The sequence below is a fragment of the Sciurus vulgaris genome (genome assembly GCF_902686455.1).
Source record: "Sciurus vulgaris genome assembly, chromosome: 4".
Lineage (NCBI taxonomy): Eukaryota > Metazoa > Chordata > Mammalia > Rodentia > Sciuridae > Sciurus > Sciurus vulgaris.
The window spans coordinates 11,626,420-11,652,768 of NC_136464.1; the positions used below are offsets into that span (position 1 = coordinate 11,626,420).

The 26,349-nt window shown below is 42.9% G+C and overlaps 1 protein-coding gene across 2 annotated transcripts in view; it reads left to right on the forward strand.

Annotated features, from left to right (window-relative positions):
* Window positions 1–19,958: 19,958 nt before the first annotated feature.
* The window catches only part of RGS10 (regulator of G protein signaling 10), a 36,400-nt gene continuing 30,009 nt past the window's right edge, over window positions 19,959–26,349 (forward strand). Inside the window, exon 1 of one of the 2 annotated variants that reach the window (XM_079137172.1) lies at window positions 19,959–20,104. In XM_079137172.1, the coding sequence (XP_078993298.1) occupies window positions 20,056–20,104 (49 nt within the window). In that variant the 5' untranslated portion in view covers window positions 19,959–20,055. Of the gene's footprint in view, window positions 20,105–25,402; window positions 25,577–26,349 lie in introns of those variants that run through there. The other variant, XM_079137173.1, reaches the window with a different exon arrangement.

The window sequence follows — 26,349 nt, forward strand, 5'->3', positions numbered from 1 at the left end:
GTGGCTTTTTCTTATTGTCGTTTATTACATAATTGTACCTTTCAGCCTAACATGAAATAAGCAATTTTGTTTTAAGTTCAGTAAGGTATGAGAAGTACATATATACTCAGGATTTATTTCTGCGTTCTGTTTATGTATTTAAAAGTCCATTAGCCTTGTTGAATTAAATTTTAATCTCGATATGGGAGAATAGAAATTTGCATTCTTCTAAAATGTGTTTTCTGTTGAAAATTATAGCAAAATTTCTCTAGTTTGGGGTCTATAAATAGGGAAACATTTTAGCTTAACTAGGTTGATCCTTGGTAGTGTCTATGTAAAAATCATGCTTCACAAACAAGCAAACAAAACAACAAAAAAGTGGGAAAAGAATATAAAGGATCTAGACACTTGTGACTTTTTGTGTTTGGGGATTTTTTGTTTTTTGACCAGGGGAGCTTTCTCACTGAGCTACATCCCCAGAAATTTTTATTTTTATTATTTTTTTTTATTTTGAGACAGGGTCTGTCTTAATTGCTGAGACTATTCTCAAATTTGTGGTCCTCCCGCCTCAGCCTCCTGAGTTGCTGGGATTACAGGTGTGTGCCACTGAACCTACCTAGCTGTGTTAGACACTTTTGAATTAGGTATGCCTAATAAGTCTTCCAGCATGTGGGCTTCTTCTTAATACATTATAAACATTAACTTGCATTTTTGGTGTTCGGAAAGATGCAAAAACTTTTAGCCTTTTACTAGTTTTTAAAAGTCTTTATTTTCTTTTTTAAAACTTCATTTTATTAATTTTTTATGTGGTGCTGAGGATCAAACTCTGCCTCACACATGCTAGTCAAGCACTCTACCACTGAACCACAACCCCAGCCCCTGTATTTACTCTTTAAGTGGTTCAAATGAGTGAGATTTTAAGTGTGTGTTTAGTGATAAAATATCCTAGCAACTATGTTCATATAGGTTAGTATAGTTTAGATTGCTGTTTATTCCATTTTTTAAATAGACAAATAATGTGAATAATTATGACTTTAAAAATATATTGTTCTGCTGGTTGCCCTAGCACATGCCTGTAAACTCAGGGTCTGGGGAGGCTGAGATAGGAGGATTGCAAGTTCAAGGCCAACCTTAGTAATTTAGTAAGACCCTAAGCAACTTAGTGAGACCCTGTCTCAAAATAAAAAGGCTGGGGATATAGCTCAATGGTAAAGCACCCTTGGGTTCAGTACAAGAAAAAGTGGCAAATTAGTGTGGTGTCTAAATGCTATATTAATATGAAATCTGGACTCCTGTTTTCTGCTGAAGTTGGGTTCGTTTTGAAAGCATAGACAGGTGAGGTACTGTAATTCATAAGGTACTCTGTGCAAATACCTCCTTTTATAGGACAAGAATGGCTTTTGGTTTTAGAATTGCTTAAATATAAAAGATGTTCAATTTAGGATATGGGGTGAGGGAACTGTGTATTTTTTACCTTATGGGAGAGCAGTAGTAATTGATCCTTTAATATATGCTTTTATTTGGGAGAGAGAATACATGATTTTCATGGTTTGATTTTTAAACAGGAATATCAGGGTAGTAATCAACAATAAATGCACTGAACTTTGATTCACAGATGTTCATTTGGAAAAATGATCTGTATTTAATTTGTATGTGCGTGTGCACATGAGCCAGGGATCAAACTCAGGGCCTTGAACGTGCTATACTTCTTCCCCTGAGCTATACTGTTTGAACATCTCCCCTCCTTTTATTATTATTATTATTATCACTATTATTAGGATCTTGCTCTGTTGCCCAGGTTGGCCTTGAACTCCTAGGCTTGAAGGATCCTCCTGCCTCAGCCTCCAGAGTAGTTGGGACTACAGATGTGTACCCCATACCTGTCTTCATTTCTAGTGTCCTGAAGCCAACTTGGAAAGTTCACAAAATAAAACTGAAGAGCTTATGCTGAAAAGCAGTCTACTGGTTAAGCTGTCCAGTGGAACTTGCAACTGGGTTTGACTTGTCAGTGCACCTCTTTTGGCTCTTCATTCTTGTGAACTGATAGAGTTTGCAAAATCCTGGTTATTGAGTGATGCTGTAGAATTGTAGCATTTTGACCAGGTGTGGTGGCACATGCTTGTGATTCCAGCAAAACAGGAGACTGAGATAGGAGGATCCCAAGTTCAAGCTGACCTCAGCAACTTGGTGAGCCCCTGTGTCAAAAATAGAACTGGCGGGCTGGGGATATAGCTCAGTTGGTAGAGTGCTTGCCTCATAAGCACAAGGCTCTGGGTTCAAATCCCCAGCACCAAAAAAAAAAAAAAAAAAAAAAAAAATAGAACTGGGGATGTTGTTCAGTGGTAAAGCATCCCTGAGTTAAATTCCCAACATCAAAAAAAAAAAAAAAAGAAGCATTTTTACATTAAACCAGATTTTGCTATATATAACTGGTATACCCTAACTTGCTCAACTATGACATTTTTTTCCCATGTTCTTTAAAACAAAGTTCATAACCATACTAGCAAAGTGGGTGTGAAATATGTAGCCATGTGCATGGTCTGAGGGTTGATATTGTATACCTTCCAGATTTTCACATTCAGTTAACTGGTTAAGAGTTATGAGCTGAATTGTTCCTTATGTGGTATATATGATTGCTTTTGATTAACAAAAATAAAGCAGGTCTTAATGTAGCTAAAAAAATTTGAGAATACCCATTTAAATCTTAGCTTGCTTCCTTTAGAAAAGGAGTAAAGTTGAAAACATTTAACTGATTCCGTTGGCTAAGTTATATTTTAGCATATGGCATAGCTTATGCTTTGTATGTGTTTAATGAAGATTTGAACTAGGAATGGAGTGGTAATTAGAATGAATGCTGAAGAAGAAAAACCTTGATTCAGGAGTACACTGACATTGACCTGGACAATCCTGGGCAGGGATAGTAAGCTATTCATGAATTATCTAGTTGGGTGTTGGTATGCAAAATTAACTGGTTTAAAACTACATATTTTATTCAGAGGATTGGGAGACTTATTTATGTTATTAAGAATAAAATATTACCAACATCTTTGCTGGTGGTTGGCCTTGATAGTTTTCAGTTTTCATTAGGATGTGCTTTTACTTAGTAATGTGTATTCTACATGTGTTGTATTAGAAAGTTGGGCAAATGTTACTGTTTTAAAATAACTGAGCATTTGCAATAAAATTATAGGATTAGGAGAACCTTACAATCCACATTTAATCCACATCCAAGGATGTATTTTATTTTAAAAAATCAATAACCTCATGCCCCGATTGCTTTGCTTTTTTTATATCTTTGATTATATCTGGCACCTCCATTAGAATGTAAGTGCCAAGGAAGCAGGTACACTGGGTTCTCCATCCCCTGCCCCTTCTCTTTGTTAAATACACAAATCCTAGGGCCTATAACAGCACTTGGCTTGTGGTAGATGTTCAGGAAATGTTGAATGCGGGAATGTCACTGAGGAACTGAGAGTAAACATGAATTTTAGTGAACATGAAACCAGAACACCACCTGGTATTCTATTTGAGTATGCTTAATCAGTTAGTTACTTTACTGAAATGCAGATTCTGGGGCTCCAGAGTTGTGGGTGAAGGTAGTCTGAAATACAATTAATTGGCCTAGGTTCCTTTTTTTTCTTAGAAAAACTAAGTTTTTTGGTCACAGAAAAACTAGTTTTTTGGAGTTAATGATCTCTGATTGCTACCCAGTATAGTTTGCCAAGCATCTTTCAAAGGTAGGTTGCGCTTCTAATGGAAATACCTGGATGTACCAGGTAGCAGCCATAACTGCCTCTGCATAACACTCTTGAGTTTAAGACTGGGTGGTGCTGGGCATCAGTGCTAGCCAAGCTTGGGGAGGATTACTTTTTGGGAAGAGGGTCTTGCCAGCACAGCACAATTGTGTTTCTGCATGGGAAATATCTAAATATAACAGACAAAAATGGAACTAGCCATGGGAAGTGGCACTTATATATATAGCACAGACATCTAAATTCAGTGTGTGTTTAGTGTTTTACTGATAAACTGGATAGCATGGAGGGAAGTTTCTTAATTGTGAGAATTAGGTGAAAATGATGATCAGCCAAGAAAGACTTGTAGCAGTTCTGGGAAACAGGTAATTAACAGTATTTGTCTTAAACTTGGTTTTCTATCACGAAGGATAAATATCTTTTGAAAGCTTTATGTTCTACAGTCTTAGTTTGGTTGGGGCTTAACTGTGTGCCTTGATCCAATCATGTGCCAAATAGGCTTTAAATTGTATCCTGTTAATTTATCATGCTGGGGATTGAAATCAGGGCCTCGTGCGTGCTAGGCAAGTGCTGTACCACTGAGCTACATGCTCATTGTGCAGTAGCTTACCTTACCTTCACATACCTGTGCCTTAAAAATAAAACGTCACACTGAAAAGTCCAATCAGGTGTACAACTCAGAATTTTCACAAAACGAACATATTCATGTGAATGTCGCCCAGATCAGAAAATATGACTGCCAGGACCCCAGAAACCTCTCATGCTTTTCCCCTGGGATAACCGCTAGGCTGACTTACATGATCACAGATTAGTTTGCCTAATTTTTAATTTATGTAAGTGGAATTAGCAGATATTCTTTGTATCTGGCCTACTTAATACTATGAATCTCCATGTTGTGTATAATGGTTTTAGTGCTGCATTCTATTTGTGCTACAACTTGTCCACTCAGTTGAACATCTGCCTTTCCATTTAGAGGCTGTTATGTCCAGTGCTGTTAGGCATGTTCATAAATGTCTTCGGGGGATGTTACAGGACATTTCTGTTGAGTATACACCTAGGAATGGAATTTGGGGTTATAGGATTCGTCTTCTCATCAGTTGTAATAGATGTTCCCAACAATTTTCCAAACTGGTTGTGTCGGTTTAGACTCACAGTTTATGAAAATTCCAGTTGTCCCCTATATTGACAAGACTAGATATTCTCGTTTTGTTTTGTTTTAGCTGTTCTGATGGTCTTCCTTTAGCTTATAACCTTCCAGTCTTGTTTACACTACAGCCAAAGTGACTTTTTAATAATAATTTATCGTTACACAGGTAATTTCTATACAATTCAAAAGGTACTAATAATATATAATAATATAAGGGGCTGGGGAGATAGCTTAGTCGGTAGAGTGCTTGCCTTGCATGTACAGGGCCCTGGGTTCAATCCCCAGCACTGAAAAAAAAAAAAAAAAAAAAAAAAAAATATATATATATATATATATATATTTATATATATAGTATATATATAATATAAGAAAAATATATAATGTAGTTTAAATTTTTTCCTCTCACTTGCCTCTCCTAGCCACTTAGTTCCCACTCAAAGAAGCACAGATATTACCAGTGTCCTATATCTTTCCAGAGAGGATTGCTTATATAAACAATTATACTCCCGTTTTTTCCTTTTTTTTTTTTTTTTCCACTTAATAAATCTTAAGAGATTCTTTTATAAATGGTTGCATTAAAAGTTTTTAGAAATAGTGCTAGGGATTGAACCACTAACACATCCATCCCCAAAGTGCCCCAGTGACTTCCTCTTGTCCATGTACACAACCCTGAGTTGTTGACATGGCTTTACAAACCTGCACAACCCGATACCCATCCATTCTTCTTCCCTTTGTGAGCCAGCTCCAGGCACCCTGACCATCCTGCAGTTCCTTCTTGAGCTGTCCCACCTTGGGACTGTGACATGTGCTTTTCTCCTAACCTAGAGCACTCTTCCCCATTGCCCACCTGGACATTATCATTAGCTTGCATTTTTTTCCCTGAAAAGTCTTGACTGCCCCATCTCCATATGTAAATTAAGAGCCCAACCAATTAGAGCAACAATAAAAAACTAAAAATAAAAAAAAAAAGAGCCCATCAGTTATGTTTTCATTGTCCCTTCATCTTGTTCATGGTCCTTAAAATGATGTGTGATTATTTGCTTAATGATATTCTACCTGACTATAAATTCCACAGGGCTATAGGGATTTTGCATATTTCATTTGTTGCTGATGCCATGGTCATTGTGCTTACTTATTAGATGCTTAATAGTTGTTCAGTGAACAAATGAGTTTATATGAGATAAATTTTCAAACTATTACTTATTACAAATAAATGGCATGCATAGGAATTGATAAGCATTATTGGGGCCAGGGAAAAAAATGGAAAAAAACATTGCGTACAGAGTTGGAGCAGCAGTCTGGTTACATCTGTTAAAATAAGGTAAATGCGTTGATCTAGGAAGCAGCATTGGGCCTCTTCAAGGTACATCGCTGCACCTTCTGTTTTAGGCTTGGCTATCTCCCAATGCCAACTGGACCACTGAAGGTGTCCCCTGCAGCCTAGGGTGGAGGGAGCCACTGAGTTCCTAACTGGTTTGGGGAGCAGGCAAATTTGCTTCCATTAAGGAGCACCTAGTGTAGGATTCCTGAAGTGCTTGTTGTAGAGGTCAGAAAGGAAATTCAAGAGGGAAGCCAGTCACCGCAAGGTTTGCCTTCGGCCTCTGCCACACATGCCCTTCTTCCCATGTCAGGTCATTCACTCTGACAGTTCCATGTTTATTGTTGAATGGGCCCTTACCCCTTTGCTCCCTGATGGACTCTTCATTAGGAATCATGTAAGTTGTGTTTCTAGTGACAAGAATAAGAACAGGCTGTGCTTGGGAGGCTGAGGTAGGAGGGTCGCAAGTCCTAGACCCACTATTGCAAAATAATAGGAACAAAACTAAATTTTATAAAAGAATGAGTGGAAGTCCAATAAGTATCTTGAAATCATCAGATTTTTTTCCCTAGTTCTAGGAATAGCGATCTGGTGAATAACATACATTTTTTAATATTGGAAAAAAATCTTAGGGTTTTTTTTTTTTTTTCTTTTCAGTTTTGAATAACTTACCTAAAACTGGAAACCTTTTTTACTGTGGTTGTAAAAAGTATATAATCATTTTAATCAAGACAGAAAGTAAATATCAACAGTGATGTGGAAAAATCAACCCTAGTGAATTGTTGGTGAAATGTAAAAAGGTACAACCACTATGACGAATAGTATAAAGGTCTTTCAAAAAATTAAAAATAACTGGATGAGGTGGTGTACCCTTGTAATCTCAGTGACTCAGGAGGCTGAGGCAGGAGGTTGGCAAGTTCTAGGCCAGCTTCAGCAACTTAATGGGGCCCTGTCTTGAAATAAAAAATAAAAAGGGATAGGTATGTGACTCAGTGGTTAAGTGCCCCTGAGTTCAATCTCTGGTACCAAAAAAATAAAAAACAGAATCACCATATGATTCAGCAACCCACTTCTGGGTATATGTCCAAAAGAACTGAAAGCAGGTTCTCAAAGAGGTATTTGCCTATCTGTGTTTATAGCAGTGCTACTCACTGTAGCCAAGAGGTGGAAGTAACACTAATCTTCAGCTTGTTAGTGGTTTCCTTTTCCATTAAATGCTTTAAAGTGACTTACTGGATTTATAATGTCATAATAATATTAGACATAAAGAAACAAAGTACTTCAGCAATCTCAGCAGTATCATTAAGTTATAAATACCTGCAAACTACAGCAGATGCCAATCTATATCTCCAGATAACCATCTATCCAGTTAACCCATAATTTCAAGGTGGTCTGTGAGCACTTGGAGAATTTGTTGTTTATGTTAAGGGAGAAAAGAACTCTCTGGTGATGCTGACTAATCAAAGTTGAGAGCAAATGTCAAGAGCCTCAGCTAGAAAGATTGCTTGAAATTATAAATGGTGCCTGGCAATGACCTTTACCTGTATCTATAAATTCCTTCAAAACATGGACTGGATCCAAATGACACATCATAGTCTTTTATGTAAATCTGTGGGACTTACAGTTATTAATTTTGGTACTTATGACTAAAGGCATATAAAACGGAATACGAATACCATTAATGGATTTTCTTGTCCTGATCCTGATAACCAGAAATTTGTAGTATTTTTGTCCTCAAAAAGGTAACTTCCTTATGGAAAGGTGTTTGGGCTTGAAACTTTGGATCTGACAATTGCCAAATCTCTTGGTGGAATTAATGCCTTCTCTTGAGAGAAGAAAGCCATGCAGACTGTCCGAAGTGCCCACAGCCCTCAACTTTGCAGCTTGCTTACAATTTCATCTGTAGGTATAAGTATACTTGTGTGTATATAATGTGTGCACATATGTGTATATGTGCATAGACACATCCACGGACACATGTAATTTCCATTCTGGGGCATCTTCAAAATATGAATTATCACTTTGTATGTTATTGCAACTTTTTTTTTCTTTAGAGTGAGAAATTCTCTTGAGACACTAATAATAATTATATTCTATTAATACCTGGTAAAATATCAAACTCATGAGCCAAAGTACATTTCCTGAGAACTTGACCAAGGTACATCATGAAGTCAGTGATTCAGGGAAGTTTCTAGCTGGCTAAAATTTAAGCAAGAACTGTGATTTACAGTCCCTGTCTTTTTTTTTTTTTTTTTCTTTTTTCTTTTTTTCGTACTGGGTATCTATTTATGTATGTATATCTGTATGTATGTACTTGGAATTGAACTCAGGAACATCAACCTCTGAGCTACATCTCCAGCCCTGTTTTTGTATTTTATTTTTAGAGACAAGGTCTTACTGAGTTGCTTAGCGCCTTACTTTTGCTGAGACTGGCTTTGAACTCTTGATCCTCCTGCCTCAGCCTCCCAAGCCACTGGGATTACAGGTATGTGCCACCTCACCTGGCTATTTTTGTATTTATTTTGAGACACGGTCCCACTAAATTGCCAAGGCTGGCTTTGAACTTTTGATCTTCTGTTTCAACCTCCTGAGTAGCTGGGATTATAGGTGTATGCTCACTTTTTTGACAGATTATAAAGTAGGTGTAAAACAACTTTTAGTTGAAATGTGGCAACTGATCAAAAAGTACTTGGAAATCATAAATGAGAACATTTTAATTATCTTTTAAAGATTGCCTTGTAACTACTTCTCAGTTGAGTTTTATGATTTTTGAAAAGGTTTTAAGGAGTTTTAGAGGTTAGTTTACAAGCTTAGATGGTAACCAGAAGACTTTTAATAAAAAACTCAACAAACACTTTGATATTTTTCAGTATCAGAGAAGCATAAATTAACGAATTAAAAACAGTTTATGCCGGGTGAGGTGGTGCACACCTGTAATCCCAGCAGCTCAGGAGGCTGGGGCAGGAGGTTCATAAACTCAAAGCCAGCCTCAGTAACCTAGCAAGGTCCTAAAAGCAACTTAGTGAGACCCTGTCTTAAAATATAGAAAGGGCTGGAATGTGGCTCAGTAGTGGAACTCCCTGGGTTCAATCCCCAATATCTCCATCCCAAAAAATAGTTTACAAATTTTTAAAAAATTGAATTCTGTCTTTGGGACTTATTCACAAAATGTCCCTTGTTCTTAATAATAAGGAACAATTGCAAGTTATTATGATGGCCATAGATTTTTGTAATGAAAATACTTTCATAGGGTGGGATTCTTAAGCAAGATACATATTCCAAATACAAAATGCATGTCTTTAAAAATAGTCATCTGTAATCCTCTTCCTAAATGCTGATTCCTGTGGCCATTTCCTTTTCTTTTTTATTTGGCACTGAGGATTGAACCCAGGGTGTGAGTGTGTGTACACAACTGCACCTTCACTTCCTCTGATTTGCTTTTCAGAGGACATTTTTGTAACCTAAATTTGAAGAAAAGACTTAAGATTTTTGGAAATCCCAGACCCCCTTTTTCCTTAACATTTAAAACAGGCATGCGGAGCAGTGTCACAGAGGAGATACCTGAAACAGTGAGCTTCTCATGAAAAGCATTCTCATGAGTGTGGGGCCATTGTGTAGAGTTGTCACCAGGAGCCAGGAGCCCTGAATTGCGCCTTGGTCTTTTGCTTGAGACACTAAGTAGGTCTCTAAGTCTCTCAGATTGTTTCTCCATCTCTGATTTCCTATATCATTAGTTTTAGTGAAGATCAAAAAAAAAAAAATGTGCGAATTATGCTTTTCACCCCACGAAGAACCACAATTTTACTTGTTGGAGGTTTTTTTTTTTTTTTCTTTTCTTTTTCCTGGTAGTAGGAATTGAACCCGGGGTTTCTTAACCACTGAGTCACATCCCCAGCCCTTTTTGTATTTTACTTAGAGAAAGGGTCTCGCTGAGCTGATGAGGCTGACTCTGAGCTTGTGACCCTCCTGCCTCGTCCTCCTGAGCTGCTGGGATTACAGGTGTGCACCACCATGCCTGGCTTGTCGGAGGTATTCTTACCACCATTAGAGGCAGTCTTGGGTAGTAAACAAGACCCCTGGAAGAGGTTGTTTAATAAGAATAATATTTAAAATAGAACAGTCACGCACTTACTGAGTACTCAGTGAAATTTAGCTCTTAGACAGTTTTAGTCAGTTTTCCTTTGCTGTGCCAAAATACCTGAGATACTCAACTTAGAAAACATTTATTTCCACTCATAGTTTCAGCCAAGGTTGACTGGCTGCATTTCATTTCTTGTGGAGAAGCAGAACATCATGGCAGGTTCACACGTGGAGCAAAGAAGCTCAGCTCCTGGCAGTGAGGAAGCAGAGAGCAACCTTGCCTTCATAACAAAGCCCCACCCCCAAGAACCATTAAGCTGTGAATCCATAAATGAATTAATCCATTCCTGAAGTCAGAGCCCTCGTGATCCAATCACTTCTGCATTGGTAGCCAAGCCGGTGAGCCTTTGGGGGGCAGTAAAGATCTAAGCCATAACACTATTATTGGTGATATTAAGTCTTCTCCCTCTTGTTATGAACTGTGCAAGTGGGGATTACTGGAATGTTTAAAAATTAATTTTTATTTTCAGTAAAACATATATATATATATATATATATGTGTGTGTGTGTGTGTGTGTGTGTGTGTGTGTGTGTAAGTGTGTGTGTGTTTGTGTGTTTCAAAAGCCAAACAGTACTAAGTCTTTGAAAAGCAGCACTCCTTCCTTTCTCTCCCAGGCTTCCTCCTCAGAAGCTACCATCTTTCTTTTATAGCCTTTCCTTCTGAGGTGTTGCTGTACATACCTGAGAAATATTTATTTCCTGATGATTCTTAATATAACGGCTTTAGAATTTTCTGTAGACTTCCCACAAAGGTAGACGAGGATTTAGTAACTTACTTCCTCCTCTCCTCAGTTCTGTCCATGTTGTCAGTCGATGGTGTTCAGATAGTTATGACTGTGGAAATAATGATCACAAGAAGTATATTTGGGTTATTTTCTTTCTTGTGCACATTTTTTCCTAGAGTTAAAAATTGTCTGATATTTCTTTGCTTCATTTTCTATGTTTCAGGTATTTTTGCCAAAGATAGCAACAGATTTAGCAAATGCTTTTCAAAACAATTTCTAGGACTGGGGCTGTGGCTCAGTGGTAGATCACTTGTTTAGCATGTGTGAGGCACTGGGTTCTATCCTCAGCACCATGTAAAGATAAATAAATAATATAAAGGTACCATGTTGGTCTATAGCTAAAATGAATGAATGAATGAATGCATGAATGAATAAAATTTTAAAAAGTGGGGGGAAAAAACCAATTTCTAGATATCCAATGTCGTCAAATATGGGTGGGTCCTTTACTCTATGCTTCCTAGACTTATCACACACTGTCAAAATAGCCAGGACTTTGCCCCTCTCTCGTGTTGGGTCCCCTGTTCTCTGGAGCCTATTTTTTTCCCCTCTCTTTGCATTTTTTGGGTGGGGGTGGGGAGGGCAAGAGATCCTCCAGTAGCTTTTCAAGAAGTCCAGTGATGTGTGTTTTGTGTGTGTGTGTCACTGAGCTGGGAACCAAAACTAGGGCCTCACACATGTGAGGCAAGTTGTTCTACCACTGAGCCACACCTCCAGCCCCCCCAGGATGTTTTGACTTTGATCTTTTGTATGTGAACTGTTTTAACATTGTGTAAATTTTTAAAAGTTAAGTTTTGTTGAGAAAAAATTTATATAACAGAAAGTTTACCCATTTGATGCATACAAATATTTTTTACAGAATTGTGCAATTTCACCTTAATCTAATTTGAGAACTTTTCATCATCCCCAAAAGAAAGTTTGTACCTGTTAGTAGTCACTCCCTATTCTTTTTGCTATTTGCCTGTACAGATTTTCCAATGTGGGGCTTTATATAAAGGGAATCTTACAGTATTTGATGTTCTCCATGATTTTAATTCACTTAGTGTAACATTTTTGAGATTTACCCATATTTAGCATGTATACATACTTTATTCCATTATATGGCCAAAAATATTTTATGGACAGACTACTCTTATTTATCCATTCCTAAGTCAATGGACACCTAGGTAATTCCCACTTTTTGCTTTAGACATTTATGGGCAAGTTTTAGCATGGACCTGTATTTTCATTGCTCCTGGGTAGATACACAGAAGTGGAATTGCTGAGTTATATGGTAACTTTCTGAGAAACTGCCCAACTGTTTCCCTAAATGGCTACACCATTTTACATTCTCAACACAAACATAATTTTATAAACAGGTTTATTGAGGTATAATTGATAGTGAAATGCACATATAAAATTATGTGATTTAAGTTTTGACACATGTATATATATCTATTGAAACCATCCCCATATCAAGGTAATGGATGTATCCATCACCTCAAAACATTCTTTGGGTCCCATCAAAATCTATCTTTCAGCTGGGTTCGGTAGTGCATGCCTGTAATGTAAGCAACTTGAGAAGCTGAGGCAAGGATCCCAAATTCAAAGCCAATCTCAGCAGCTTAGTGAGGCCCTAAGCAACTCAGCAAGACCCTGTCTCTAAATAAAAAATAAAATAAAAAGGGCTGGGGATATGGCTCAGTGGTAAAACAAACAAACAATAATAACAACAACAAAAAACCCAAACCATTCTCGATGGCCCCATTCCCTATTATGCCTAAACATTCACTGATCAGTTTCTGTCACTGTGATTTGGCTTCCCTTTTCTAGAGTTTTCTATAAATCAAAGCATATAGTATGTACTTCTCTGTTTTTACAACAGTTGAAATTTTGCAATGTTGTCGAATGTATCAATAATTCCTTTTTGTTGATGAGTATTGTCCTGTGTGTGTGTACACCACACTTTGTCTTCTTATTCAGCTACTGATGGACATTGAGTTTTCCCAATGCTATTGTAAATAAAACTGCTGCAAACATTCCTGCACAAGTCTTTGTATGAATGTATGCTTCCATTTTTCTTGAGTAAATACCTAGTAGTGGATATATATGTTTAATTTTTTTTTTGTTTTTTTTTTGGTACTAGGGATTAAACCCAGGGTACTTAGCCACTGAGCCACATCCCCAGCTCCTTTTTTGTATTTTATTTAGAGATAGGGCCTCACCGAGTTGCTTAGGGCCTTACTAAGTTGCTGAGCCTGGCTTTGAACTCACTATCCTCCTGCCTCAGCCTCCCAAGCTGCTGGGACTACAGTTGTCTGCCACCATGTCCGACCATGTTTACTTTTTTTTTTTTTTTTTTTTTTTGTAAACAAATGGGATACATGTTGTTTCTCTGTTTGTACATGGCGTAAAGGCATACCATTTGTGTAATCATAAATTTTCATAGAGTAATGTTGTTTGATTCATTCTGTTTTTTTCCCCTTCCCCCCACCCCTCTTTTCCTTCTATACAGAGCTTCCTTCCTCCATACTTGCCCCCCTCCCTAACCCTAACTCTAACCCTAACACTAACCCCTCCCTTTCCCCATTATGCGTCATCATCCACTTATTAGCGATATCATTCATCCTTTGGTTTTTTGAGATTGGCTTATCCATGTTTACTTTTTAAAAGAAACTTCCAAACCACATTCTATAATGGTTGTACCATTTTATACTCCCACCAGCAGGATGCTCTTGCTATGTTTTTTGGACATTATTCTGGTGTTTTGGAGTTTCACGTTGGCATGCTTTGTGGTAGGGTTTTAGGGTTTTCATTTTGTTCATGTTGTGAGCTCTTTCAATTTGGAATGAGTTTTCTTCTGTCTGAGATATTTCCTTGAAATGTATCTTTAATTTCCTTTCCAATATTTTCTCTGTAATGTCTTTTTTGGAACTTCTACTAGTGGGATTGATTCTCTAATCTTTTCTCTTTCTCTTCTATTGTACATGTCTTCATCTGTTCTAATTTTTACATTTCCTTCACTTAATCTTCCAACTTCTTTATTGAAATGTTTTGTTTCCAATTTATTTTTCTATTCCAACCTCTCTTTCATTTTTATGGATGAACCTTCTCTCTCCCACGCTCCCTCAGGTTGGAAGCATTCCTTCTGTGTTGGGGATCCACGCATGGCCCTTATATTTGAGAGGGAAGTGTCCAAAACTCTTTGGAAACTTGGTGTGTGTCAAAGAGGCTAGTGGACTGTATTTCTCTGTGATTGGGTGCTGCTTACTTCAGGGACCTCTAAATGTTAATATCTGTTGTGTTTTTTGTTTCATTTAATTTTCTCTGGCTACAGGGAAGGCATCTGGAAGGAGAGGGCCTCATAATTTTGTGTGCAGACCTTCCCTTGATTCTCCACCTGAAGCTCAGAGCTCATGTGCACCCTCAGCTCTGTCAGTGGCCCCTGAGGCCAGAGCCTCTGGGCCTCAATATTTTCCCCTCGATAATTCTGTAGCCAGGGTCAGGTGGGAGGGGGCCTGAGGCCTGCTGATACAGACTTCTGTTCAGTCCCCTGACTTCAGCCTTTGCCTGTCCTGCTTTCTGTGGTCTGTGCCTTCCAGACAGAGCTCCTCAGAGGTTCTGCATGGCCACCTGGCTTGCTCTCACTGCTCCCTCTGCCTGCATTTGGCTTGTGGTTCCTTCTCCTGGTAAATTGGCCTCTGCTTCTCCACACATACTCCCATTGGTGGAGATCCATCTATCTTACATTATTGCCTCCTCTCTGACACACTTTGTCCAGGTGCTTATACCTTATATTCTTCTTTGGCACCAGGTACGGTGGCACATGCTTGTAATCCCAGTGACTTTGGAGTTTGAGGCAAGAGCATCAAAAGTTCAAGGCCCTTCAGCAACTTTGTGAGGCCCTAAGCAACTTAGTGAGGCCCTGTCTCAAAATAAAAATAAAATAAGCTGGGGATGTGACTCAGTAGTAGAGTGCCCCTAGGTTCAATTCTTAGTACCACACATACACACACAAACACACTCTCAAAAGGGGGGGGGGGTGTCCTGCTGTTTCTGACAACATGGATAAAATCAGAGGACATTATGCTAAATGAAGTAAGCCAGATGCAGAAAGACGAATACCATATGATTCTACTTCCATGAGATATTTAAAATAGTCAAATTCATAGAAAAAATGTTGAACAGTGGTGGTTAGGGGCTAGGAGATGGAGAAATGGGGAGATGTGATCAAAGGGTTCAACTTCAGTTGGAAGGCGAATAAGTTCTGGGTACATAGTATACAGTGTGAGTGGTGACGGATGTGGTCAAAAATTTGACTGTGATTGTCAACAAAAATCACACATATACCTAGGACAAATCATCTTGTATACCTTGAATATAGTTTTTATTTGTCAATTAAATATTTGTAAATTAAATAAATAATAAAATTTTAGAAAAAACCCTCTATTGCCCCATTTCATTGTAGCAGTGTCTGATATCTGCAGCTCCACTACAGCTACCCTCATGGGCCTGGGTCAAGGTCATGGCAGTGGCCTTTTTCTAAGCCTGCTGAAGTCTACTCTACACCCAGCAACCAGGGTGATCCTTTCCAGCCAGGGAAAGTGCCCCTTGTCAGCCTTCCTCTTGATACTTGTGGCAACTCTCCATGCTGCCCCAGGAGAAAGCCCAGACAGGTTCAGCGGCTGAGCCTCGGTTTCCTGATCTGCAGCACAAGATGCTGACCTCCAAAGATCCCTCCAGCTGTGATATGCCAGCAATGTGTGACTGGAAATACAAGAGAGATCAAAGACAGGAAAGGCAGTCCTCTGCTGGCTCCTTCCATGGGAACTGGAGAGTTTTAAGAATTTGCAAAACTAATGCTGCAGCATTTAAACCTAATGAGGTTTCAACTAGTTTCTCATTACCGATCTCTTATCCCCATATGTACGCTACAGATATTTTGCAAAATGGGAGAATATGATAATAAAAATTTAAACCACCCATTATCCTGTCATCCAGAGGTAAAGACTAGTAATATTTTGGTATAGTTAACTGCTAGCTTTGTACATGTAAATATATGGTATTTCCTCCCCCAGGCCCAGAAAATTTTTTCTATATTTGTATCCTCATTTTTCAATGAAACTTCTTCATAAGCAAGCACAAACATGGCAAGATGGTCTTTACGTGGTCTTTCACAACTGTTAGGTACTCCATCATAACACCCATACCCCACATTTTTGTGATACTGGGGATTGAATCCAGGGGCACTTTACCACTGAGCTACAGCCCCAGCACCACCCTCCCCCCCTTTTCTTTCTTTCCCTTCATCCCTCCTTTCCTTCCTTCCATCCTCTCCTCCCCCCTTTCTTCCTGCTTTCCTTCCATCCCAGGGTCTTTCTAAGTTGCCCAGGCTGGCCTTGAACTGTGATCTTCCTGCCTCTGCCTCTGATTTACTGCCATCACAGGCCTGCCACCATGCCCAGCTACCCATTCTTTTAATGGGCATTTTTAGCTACAATAAGTAACACTGACTTAAAAAATGTTATGATACACATAAATCTTTGCATTGATTTTTTTTTTCCTTTGGCACAAATGACTGGTTGTAGAGTTATTTACTGGTCCAATGGGTATAAATATTTCAGACATGATGCCAAATATGTATCTGAACACATCTTCCTCTCCTGACTTTCCAAGAGGTTGTAACAATTTATTTTCCCCTTGCCACCATGTGAGCATCACACTGTCACTATCCTGCCAACTTCTATCATAAAAAAAAAAAAAAAAAAAAATCACTTTTAACTGTGTAGGTTAAAGTTTATTACTTATTAAAACAGCCTCCTAAGGGGAGGAAGAGTAATTCAGAACTCAGATTCCAGTAATTTTTTGTGCGCCTACATGAGTGGACACTGCCAAATGCTTTTTTGTTTGTTGCTGTTGAACACCACACCCTTGGAACGTAGGTGTCATCCTTTCCTTGTTCTGTCCCATGAAGCTGTGATGTGCCTGAGGACGCACAGTTGGTCTCCGAACCAACAGGACTGGTACCCAGAACTCTTGACTCAGGATGTGCGCTGTGTTCTTGTTTTACTTGCCTCGTCTGCCTCAAATGACCTAGAATAGTCTTTTATTAAACATTTTTTAGTTGTAGATGGACACAATACCTTTATTTAATTTACTTATTTATCATGTGGTGCTGAGGATCGAACCCAGTGCCCCACACGTGCTAGGCAAGCACTCTACCACTGAGCCCCAGCCCCAGCCCTAGAATAGTCTTGTTACATATATTCAGATCCTAAGAGAGAGACTGAAATATAGTCACAGCTTACCAAGTTTTTAAAGTGTGTGAGTAGAATGAAACATACTGGCCTCTAAGGTGGATGATCCCTCTGAAATTCTGCTTTATCTGAAGACATCCAAGGCTCCTGCTTCTTGTCTGATCTGAAGGTCACTGAACCAAAGGAAAGACCAGTAGGGTGAGAAAGGGTACTGAACTGCACGTCCTCTGGTCCAAAATGGCTGCCATTGTTTGCGAGTGAAGGCCGGACTAAGCTGCAGAGAGTGGGGCTGGACTTGAGGGGTGCTGCTTCTTGGATGGTGAGCACCTTCAATCCAAATGCAAACTCCAGGCACCTTCGTGAGTGTGTGTTTGATGAGCTTTGGGAGCCACGAGGCTTTATCCTTTATACTTGGTCATTTGCACACTACACATTGAAAACTGGCTTTTGAATCTTTAGACCCTTAAAACAGGTCTTTAGAGCAATTTCATGAGGACAGTGTTTCAGTACCCCAAAACAATTTAAGCCATGTACATTAAACTTTAACCATGGTTCTTTACTTTTGTACTTATCTGATATGCTAATAGAATGGTAAAAGTGATTTGAAGCTGTTATATTTTCCCTTTATGTAGGAAGGAGTCTGGGGTTCTTAGCTCAAGAGGGACAGGTCCTAGGCCTAGGTTGTTGAATACTGTGGGGTGTATGTGGCAACTAGCATAACATGTGGCTGGTTGTGCCAAACTTCTACCCCAGTGCCAGTCTCCTTATTTCCTGTGTTAGAATTACTTGTGATTTGGTCTCTGGGGAAGTTTTCTCCAGAGCTATGCCGCACAAATTCTGTTATTGCTATGAGAGTACAGTGATCTCATTTGGATCTGAAACTCTGCCGGCACTTAAGATCCTACTCTTACAAAAGGCAGGCCTATGGTTAAGTATTATTTCAATGCAGTGAAACTTGTTTCTGGAGTCCTCCAACAACAGAAGCAAGCATGTTTTGTTTTGGTACTATGGTTTATGTAGGGACACTTAACCAGTGATACACGTGCTCAGCCCTTTAAAATTTTTTTTTTTTTAATTTTTAAACTTTGAGACAGTCTCATTAAATTACTTAGGGCCTGGCTAAGTTACTGTGGCTGGCTTGGAACTTGCTATCTCCTGCCTCAGCCTACCAAGTCACCAAGACTATGGGCATGAGCCACGGAGCTGGGGTAGAAGAAAATGTTTGTAAAGCCCAGTTTCTTCGTTAGATTCTAACCCTGTCCACCATCATTGTGGGCTCTGAGTTGCAACTGGAAACCTCACAAGGTTGGAAATCCTGTACCACCAGCCTAGGAGGCGAACGGTGCTGCCTAATACTCAGGAAAGCAACTTGAGAGAAGGGACAAACAGAAGAAACCACAGAGGACTTAGCTGGAGTGAAATGGGGATTGTGGGGTGGGGTGGGGGGAGGAAAAACGAGCAGAATGGGAAGCTCAGAATAGAAGATATAAAAGAAAGTGCCAACTAGTGAAAATACTGCAAAAGAATGGGGGTGGGGGGACGACTGGGGAACGGTTTAGAAAAATAGCAATTAGTACAGCTAAAAATAAAGACCAATTTAGAGACAAAGCCAGATACACAAGGAGAAAAATAAAACTCGCCAAAAAGACAATTCCTCGCAAACCAAATGTTCAAGAAAATGGGGCTAATGACACCTCCTCTTGGGCAGTTTTGTAGAAGAAATGAGAAAATAATTGAGCGTAGAGGCTGCAGTGAGCAGGTGACAAGCCGAGGGAGAGGAGCTTGGGCGGAGAGCCCGGGGGTGTGGGGGTGGGGGGACCTGAGCGATTCCATTCGTCCGGCGCAAAGGCCCTGCTCCAAGTGTCCCCAAAGTTAGAGATGTGTTCGAATCCCAGGGGTTCCTGCAGAATTCCCTGAGGTCTGCCCCTGGAGTCTCAAAACCAAGGGCAGAAGATGCTTCAGTTTTGGCGCCCGCGCAGCGCGGCCCGGGAGAGGGCGCCCACCCGCAGCAGCTCGGCTGGCTCCGCGTGGGCACCGCGGCCGAGGCCCCGGTGACGTCTAGCCCACATTTGGGGCGTGGGGCGGCCCGACACCCACAGAGTCTGGCGGCGGGCAGGCCGGGCGCGCGGAGAGGGAGATCCGGCATCCCCGGGGTGGAGGCCAAGGCCCCCGGCCAGGTCGCGCACGTACTTCGCAGAACTGCGAGGCCCCGGCTTCCCGGTGATCTGGGACGTGACCCCGTTTGTCAGCCAGTTTCTCCGGGGCTGCAAGGAGAGGGCGGGTGCCCGGGATGGATGAGGGCGCTGGAAACCCGGAGGGGTGGCATCTCAGGCGTGCCCCGCCGCGCGGTCAGGGGCCCTGGGATGCGCTAACGGCCTTGGCAGGGTTCCTGAGCCCCGGGCGGCGCGATTTCCCTCCGGGCGTGTGCACCCCATCCCAGGCGCCGGGCTGAGGTCACCTGGGTGGTCCCGCCGGGTCCTGGCACCTGGGGGCGGGAGCAGGGCCCCGGCGGGCGCGGGCAGGAAGGGCGCACGGAGCGCGCCACGCGGCGCCTAGCAGAGAGGAGGGCGGCGGGCGGGGGCCGGGCGCGCCGGGGCGGCGCTGGGCGGGCTCCTCCTCCTCGCCCTCCTCCCCGCCTTGCTCGGGCTCAGCCGCCGCGCGGCCCGGCTGCTCCTCCTTCCTCCCCCGGGCGCCCGCGGCGATGTTCAACCGCGCTGTGAGCCGGCTGAGCAGGAAGCGGCCGCCGTCAGGTAAGCGGCTCCCGGGACCGGGGGGCTGGGGTGGCGGCGCGGGGAGGGACCGCGAGCAACCGGCCGGGCCGGCGCTGCCCGCTGGGCATCCTTCCCTCCGTCCTGGACTCGGGCGCGGCTTGGCGGTGCCGCCCCGACGGGAGCCCCGGCCGACCCGCCACTTCTCTCTGCTGGGACTCGCGCCCCGCGGTCCCAGCCGCTGCGGGAGCGCTGAGCCTCGAGAAGACGCCCCGGGGAGGAAGTTTGGCCGAAAGGGGAACAACAGCAGTTTTCTTTTTAGTGATGGTCTGGGAGAAAAAGGAGATCCAAAACACCCCCAAACTTCGGAGGCGGTGTGGGATCCAGATTCCGAAAGCAGAACGCGGGCGGCTTCCCTTCTTTGTGGAGTTCTCCGCCTCCGCTGCGGGCGTTGGTGGGAAGGGTGCCCGCGCGCCCGGAGGCGGCGAGGCTGGACCTCACGCATCCCTCTCGGCAGCCCGGCTGGGGGTTTGCGGTTCTGCAACTCGGAACCAAAAAGCGCGGCCACGAACGGTGGTTCAACACCAGGATGAAGCAGGTACACCTGTGTGGTTCACGCCAGCGAAATTCTGACATGGCAAAGGGTTCACCTTGGCCATCACTCTGGACCAGCCTAAGCCACAATTTGGGGCAACTTAGTAAATTAAAATAAAGAACGCACCGTGGAGATGAAACCATGCCCCTGATTCCAGTCCTTTTATTCTTTTAGGACTCCCAGAGGCTATGTCCACTACCTTCTGTGGCTTCTCTTTTTACCCTTAGAACAGCCCCGTGAGAGGGGAACTGAAGCCAGGAGTGTTAGGTAATGTACCTCACTTCACACTTGGGCAATGGAGAATCTTCCAAACCCAGGCTTGTCCGACTCTGAGTTCAGAGTTCACAGGCTTTCCTGCTCGTCCATTTCCAGGTTCACTTCTGCATACTGCTGAGAGTCTGTACATGTTGGTGGGTTTCCTCTTTTTACCTAACATTGTATGTAGTTAAGAGATAAGACATCGAATCCCGACATGATTGGGATCCCACACCCACCACAACCAATTAATAGCTGTGCAGCCTCTGTGCAGAATAAGAAGCTGCAAGATAGAAATAATCAGAGCTGCCCCTCTCTTTAAGCACTTATGCGGAACCTGTACCACCCCCGTCAAATTATGCAGATCACTGCATTTAGTATTTAGGGTGACCTTAATAAGAAAGGACTTCTTAGCCAGGGGTGGTGGTGCATACCTGTAATCCCAATGACTGAGGAGGCTGAGACAGGAGGATTACAAGTTCTAGGTCAGCCTCAGTAATTTAGTAAGACTCTCAGCAACTTAGTGAGACCCTGTCTCAAAATTAAAAAGGACTGGGGATGTAGCTCAGTGGTAAAGCACCCCAGGGTTAAATCCTCAGTACAGAAAACAACAACCACCAAATGGGCTTCAGAGTTATTGTAAAGATCTCACATTGTTGTCCAGCACATTCTAAGTGCTCCATTAGTGAAGCCTTTCTATGTTGCTTGTGAGCCTAAGGGTTCCCTTGTGGGCGTTGATGGTAGCCATTCCCTATTGTCAGCACAGGTCGGTGGAGTGGTGGTCAGAGCCTCAATTTCAAAGTGAAACTTCTCTTTCCAACCCAACTGTCATTCATCAACATTGATCTAAGTCGCGGGACCTATGCTTCAATTTCAGTGATAGGCTGGAACCAGCTGAAGCTGGCTTGCGAGAGCCAATTGCTAAATATTCAGAAAATTTGGGAACCAATTGCTAAACCTCAGGTAACTTGAAATTAGCTGTGGTGGGACATTTACATTATTGAAATAACCAAATGCTAAAAATTAAGGCTCCCCCCCCCCTCCTTGGAGAGTTGATATACCAGCACACTTCTGGGTAATTTTCCTTATCTGTAAAGTTAAGTGGATTTCATAGAGTTGGGAGCTTATATACACTAAAACATATGAAGCCCCTGGGACAGTGCTGGGACGTGAACATGATAAACGTGTCACAGTTTCGAGCTTCTGTCTTTTCTCTTTTCCTGTTATAAATGAGCTGCTGCATGGGTTGCTCATTGATTCAGATGGCATTTGGGTTGAAGACTCAGGAATAGAACTATGGAATCATGGGAGATATGTGGATTCAGGGTGTTTTGTGTGTGGCCAGTTTGGACCCCAGAAAGACTGAGGGCAGGCTTAGCAACATCAGGGGAGCGTACCTGCTCTAGGGCAGCAGATTTTAAGCCCGATGAAGTGTGGGTAAGTTGATGATAGAAGGGTCAGCAGCTAGCCATCATGGGTTGACCTGGATACCTGGCCTCCAAGTGCTTGATTTTCCTAGAAGTTTAGGTTTAAAGTCAGCCTCACTCATGGGAAAGAACAGGGGCCCCTCCAGTTTGGCCACCCCCCCAACATCAGGAAAAGAAGCCGAGTGAGAAAGCAGGAATGAGGACCTACAGGAGGTAGGGGAAGCCAGCCAAGTGGCCTGTGGACCCTGTACTGATTTTGGGGGGTAATTTTGAATTGTTTTTCTTACAGAGGCTCTCTGAATTGTATAAGCTCATGCTCCACAAAAGTTGGATCCACCCCTGCAGAACCCCTGATGTGGACCTGGCTGTAGTCCTGCCTCCCAAACATTTTTAGTTAGACTTTTCTTGGTTTTTGGCAAAGTCCTTTTCTTTTTCTTTCTTTCTTTTTTTTTTTTTTTTTTTTTTTTTGGTACTAGGAATTGAACCTAGGAGTGCTTTACCATGGAGCCACATCCTCAGCCCTTTTTATTTTGTATTTTGAGTCAGGGTCTCGCTTAGGACCTTGCTAAGTTGCTGAGGGCTGGCTTTGAACTTGCCATCCTCCTGCCTCAGCCTCCTGAGTGACTGGGATTACAGGCATGTGCCACCATATCTGGCTCAGCAAAGTCTTATTAGACACGATATTTTTAAGTGGAGAATTTTGAGGTCCTAGCTCCTACTTCCAAGACTCAAAGGGGAATTCCCTTAGTCTCTCTTCAGAGGTTTCTCAAAGTGTGTTCCACCAACTGGGTAGAGATGGAGGGGTCTTGGTAAAAGTCAGCTTCCGAGACTTCCCAGTCCACTCTTGGCGACTGGGGCGAGGCAGGGAGAGTAGGCTACTTTTTTAGCAAGTATCCCAGTTGATTTTTTAAGCCACTGAAAAGTGAGGACCCCTTACCAGATTCTGTCCACTTGCCCTGCCCCTCATAACACTTTGTACTGTTGATAACTGGTTGTGCCCACCTGAAGGGCAAAGCCGAAGTCACCACACAGCCAGGGGACCTGTCAGGGGAATTCCCAGCCTGCCAGGCAGGCCACCCAGGCCTGTTCTACATTATCCCGTTAAACCCTTGGGAACAGTTTCAGATTTATTGCTGGGCTTAAGTTTTTATTTAAAGAGGACAGACTTTGTAGCAATTTAATGTCTTTGTTCTAACAACTCAGCAGTGGAGCCTCTTGGCAGCTGGGGAAATTTCCCTGGAGAACCATACTGGCGGGGCCTGGGGGTTCACACAGAGCAAGGTCTGGCCTGCTGGTACAGCAAGGTCAGGATGAGGGTGATATTTTGTCCAGGTGAGGTCAGCGCAGGAGCCAGCGGAGTCCGTAGAATCAGCTCTGACCCCGTGGAGAGCAGCCTGCAGCCCCAGGAACGGTCATGGTGCTTTACTGGCTACTTTGGATCAGCATTTGATCGTATGTTCCCTTTTCTCACTGGTAGAAAACATGGGCAGCTAGGCAGGAATGGCTTGGCCATTATCCAGAGCTTCCTGGTGCATAAGCCCCTTCTCTCTCCAGGCTGAGTAATCCCTTTGGCCCCCTGACACTGGGCTCTGGGAACTTGCTGTTTAAACTGTGCTAAATTTACTCTCATGAGTGTCTTGTGCTTCCCCCAGATAGCTGTCCACTCAGAAGCTCCAGGGTGGCAGCGGGAGCAGGGGCCCAGGCAGGCAACAGCAGCAGCCCCTTGATAAGAGCTGTCAGGAGGTGTCTGCTGGAGCGGAACAGTCCCCTGCAGACTTCCAGGGACAAATTTCCCTTCCAGGCCAGTTTCCATCTCTGGAGGGCCTGCTAAGTGTTGAGGTAGCCTTGTTAACCCTCTGCTTGGACCCCCATTCTGGCCAGCCTTCCCTCCTAGCCCTGTTTTCCCCACTCTCCACTCTGTCCCTGGGGGGGACTGGACAATCCTACTTCTGTGCCTTTGTCACCCAAAGATGCCCTCTGTCCTGTCCCCAAACCCGGGTCTCCCTGCTCCAGGACTTGTCACCTCCCTGTCCTATGCACCTGACAGCACAGGAGCTCCTGCAGCACTGCATAGGCCACTAAGGGGCTTGGAGTTTCCAGAGCCACCCATCTCAGAAGGGGCAGGCCAGGACACTCGATGGAAGTCCAGGTGCATTCCGCCATTCAGTCACCTTGTTAAAATAATTTAGAGAAGGATCATCTCCATAAGATGATGATTTTTCTCTCCCCCTCCCCTTCCGTCTTGGAACTCCTGGTCACATCTTCTCAATTCATGGTGAGTTCCATGACTGAAGGGGTACTGCCTCTCCTTTCCTGGCTCTGCAATCAGCCATCCTGGGGTGGTTGGAGCTGGGGTGGAAACCCAGCTCCTCCACTTCCTTGCTCGTTTCTTGGTGTCAAGTTATTTCACCTTATGGTGCCTCAGTTTCCTTTTCTGTAAAATGGGGTCAATGATGGAATCAACCTCCAAGTATCACAAAGTTCATAGGGTTACATGTGGTAAATGCTCAGGAAGTGCCAGCTGTTTTTATTAGCTATCATCTTCCTCTCGGTGCCCAGTCTTGCTCATTCCTTGGAAAATATTGATCATTTATAAATTATATACATGAGTGCCAGATACCAGGCTGACCCTGAGGAAGACATAGCTCTTGCTCTTAAGAATGTGTGGTCTACCTTTCTGGTTCTAGAGGGGGAAAAGGCACTTAGCTTGTCTTTTTTTTTTTTAAATTCCTTTTTCTTTCTTCTTTTCTTTTTGGTGCTGGTGGTTGAAGCCAGGGCCTCATGTGTATCACTGAGCCTCAGCACCAACCTCCATGTCACTCATCTTGACTGGAGGCCACAGCAAGGAGAAGGAAGGGGAGTGGGGAGTGAGGGTACATTTATGCATTTATGTCAGGCCCCAGAGGAGGCGTGGGGGCTTCTGGGAAGAGAAGAAAATCAATGCCGGGTCTGCACTTTCAGTCGCAGGATAGGGTCATTTTCTGGTTTCTGGCCTCTGCCTGGAAGGGGGGATTCTTGGGAGGCTGTACGGAACAGTTCGCCATTCTTGTTTCCTTCCCTCTGGTGGATACTGGAAACCAGTGACCATCTGTTGTTTGGTCCGCTCAAAAGAGGATGTTGAGGCTGAGTTTTTATTTGGACCCAGGGTGCCCCTGCCTTTCTCACAAAGCGGCTCTGAGAAGACAGCGGAGTTTTGGTCTGCGTGGAACTTCTCGGGTGGACCCCAGAGCATGGAGCGTAAGGAACAGCCCCTGCCCCTTCAGGAGGTGTTCTCAGCCTGCCCGTGGCCTTGGCCCTGGCCCTGGCCCTGGCCCTGGCCCTGGGTGGGGGGAGGCTGGGCAGGGTGTGCTTGCAGACACAGGTGCAGGGGTGATCTCTGAAGGGTGGTGTGAGCGCTTGACTTTGAGGCCCAGGCACCTAAGTACCAGGCTGCCTGTTCTGAGCAGAGCCCACCCTCTGCAGCCTGCTCTGCTATCCCTGCCGTGGACGCTGGCTGTTCGGATTATTTGAAAGCTTTTTCACTTTGATTATTATTTTCTGCTAACTGCAGTTCAGTCTCCCCTCCGGGGTATTGCATGTCTCTAAGGTAGTTCTCAGAAGCTAGATACTGGTGTGATAAACACTTAAGTCATATTTAGATACAGTGTTTCCATGACCCAGTTTCGGAGGAGGCTTCAGGAGATCACCAAACGACTCTCTGATTCTAAATTGGGATGATTTAATTTCAATATACTGTGTTTGATGTGGTATAGGTGATGTGAGGTTTTAAAATTAGTTTTGTGGAGTGCGTACTTGCCTTGAAACTTCCTTTCAAAGTAGAGAGTATTTGAAGGCACGGGACGGTGTGTGTTGTACCAAACCACTTTGGAATTGAGGGTTAACAGCTCTGCCTTTCTCCTCCACTTGAATGTTTACTTTGTTTTCTTTAATCTGTGAATTTAGGAGATATTTAGGACAGATCCTCTGAGAATGTAAGTTGCCTATTGAGGAAGCTGGATATTGAGATCTTA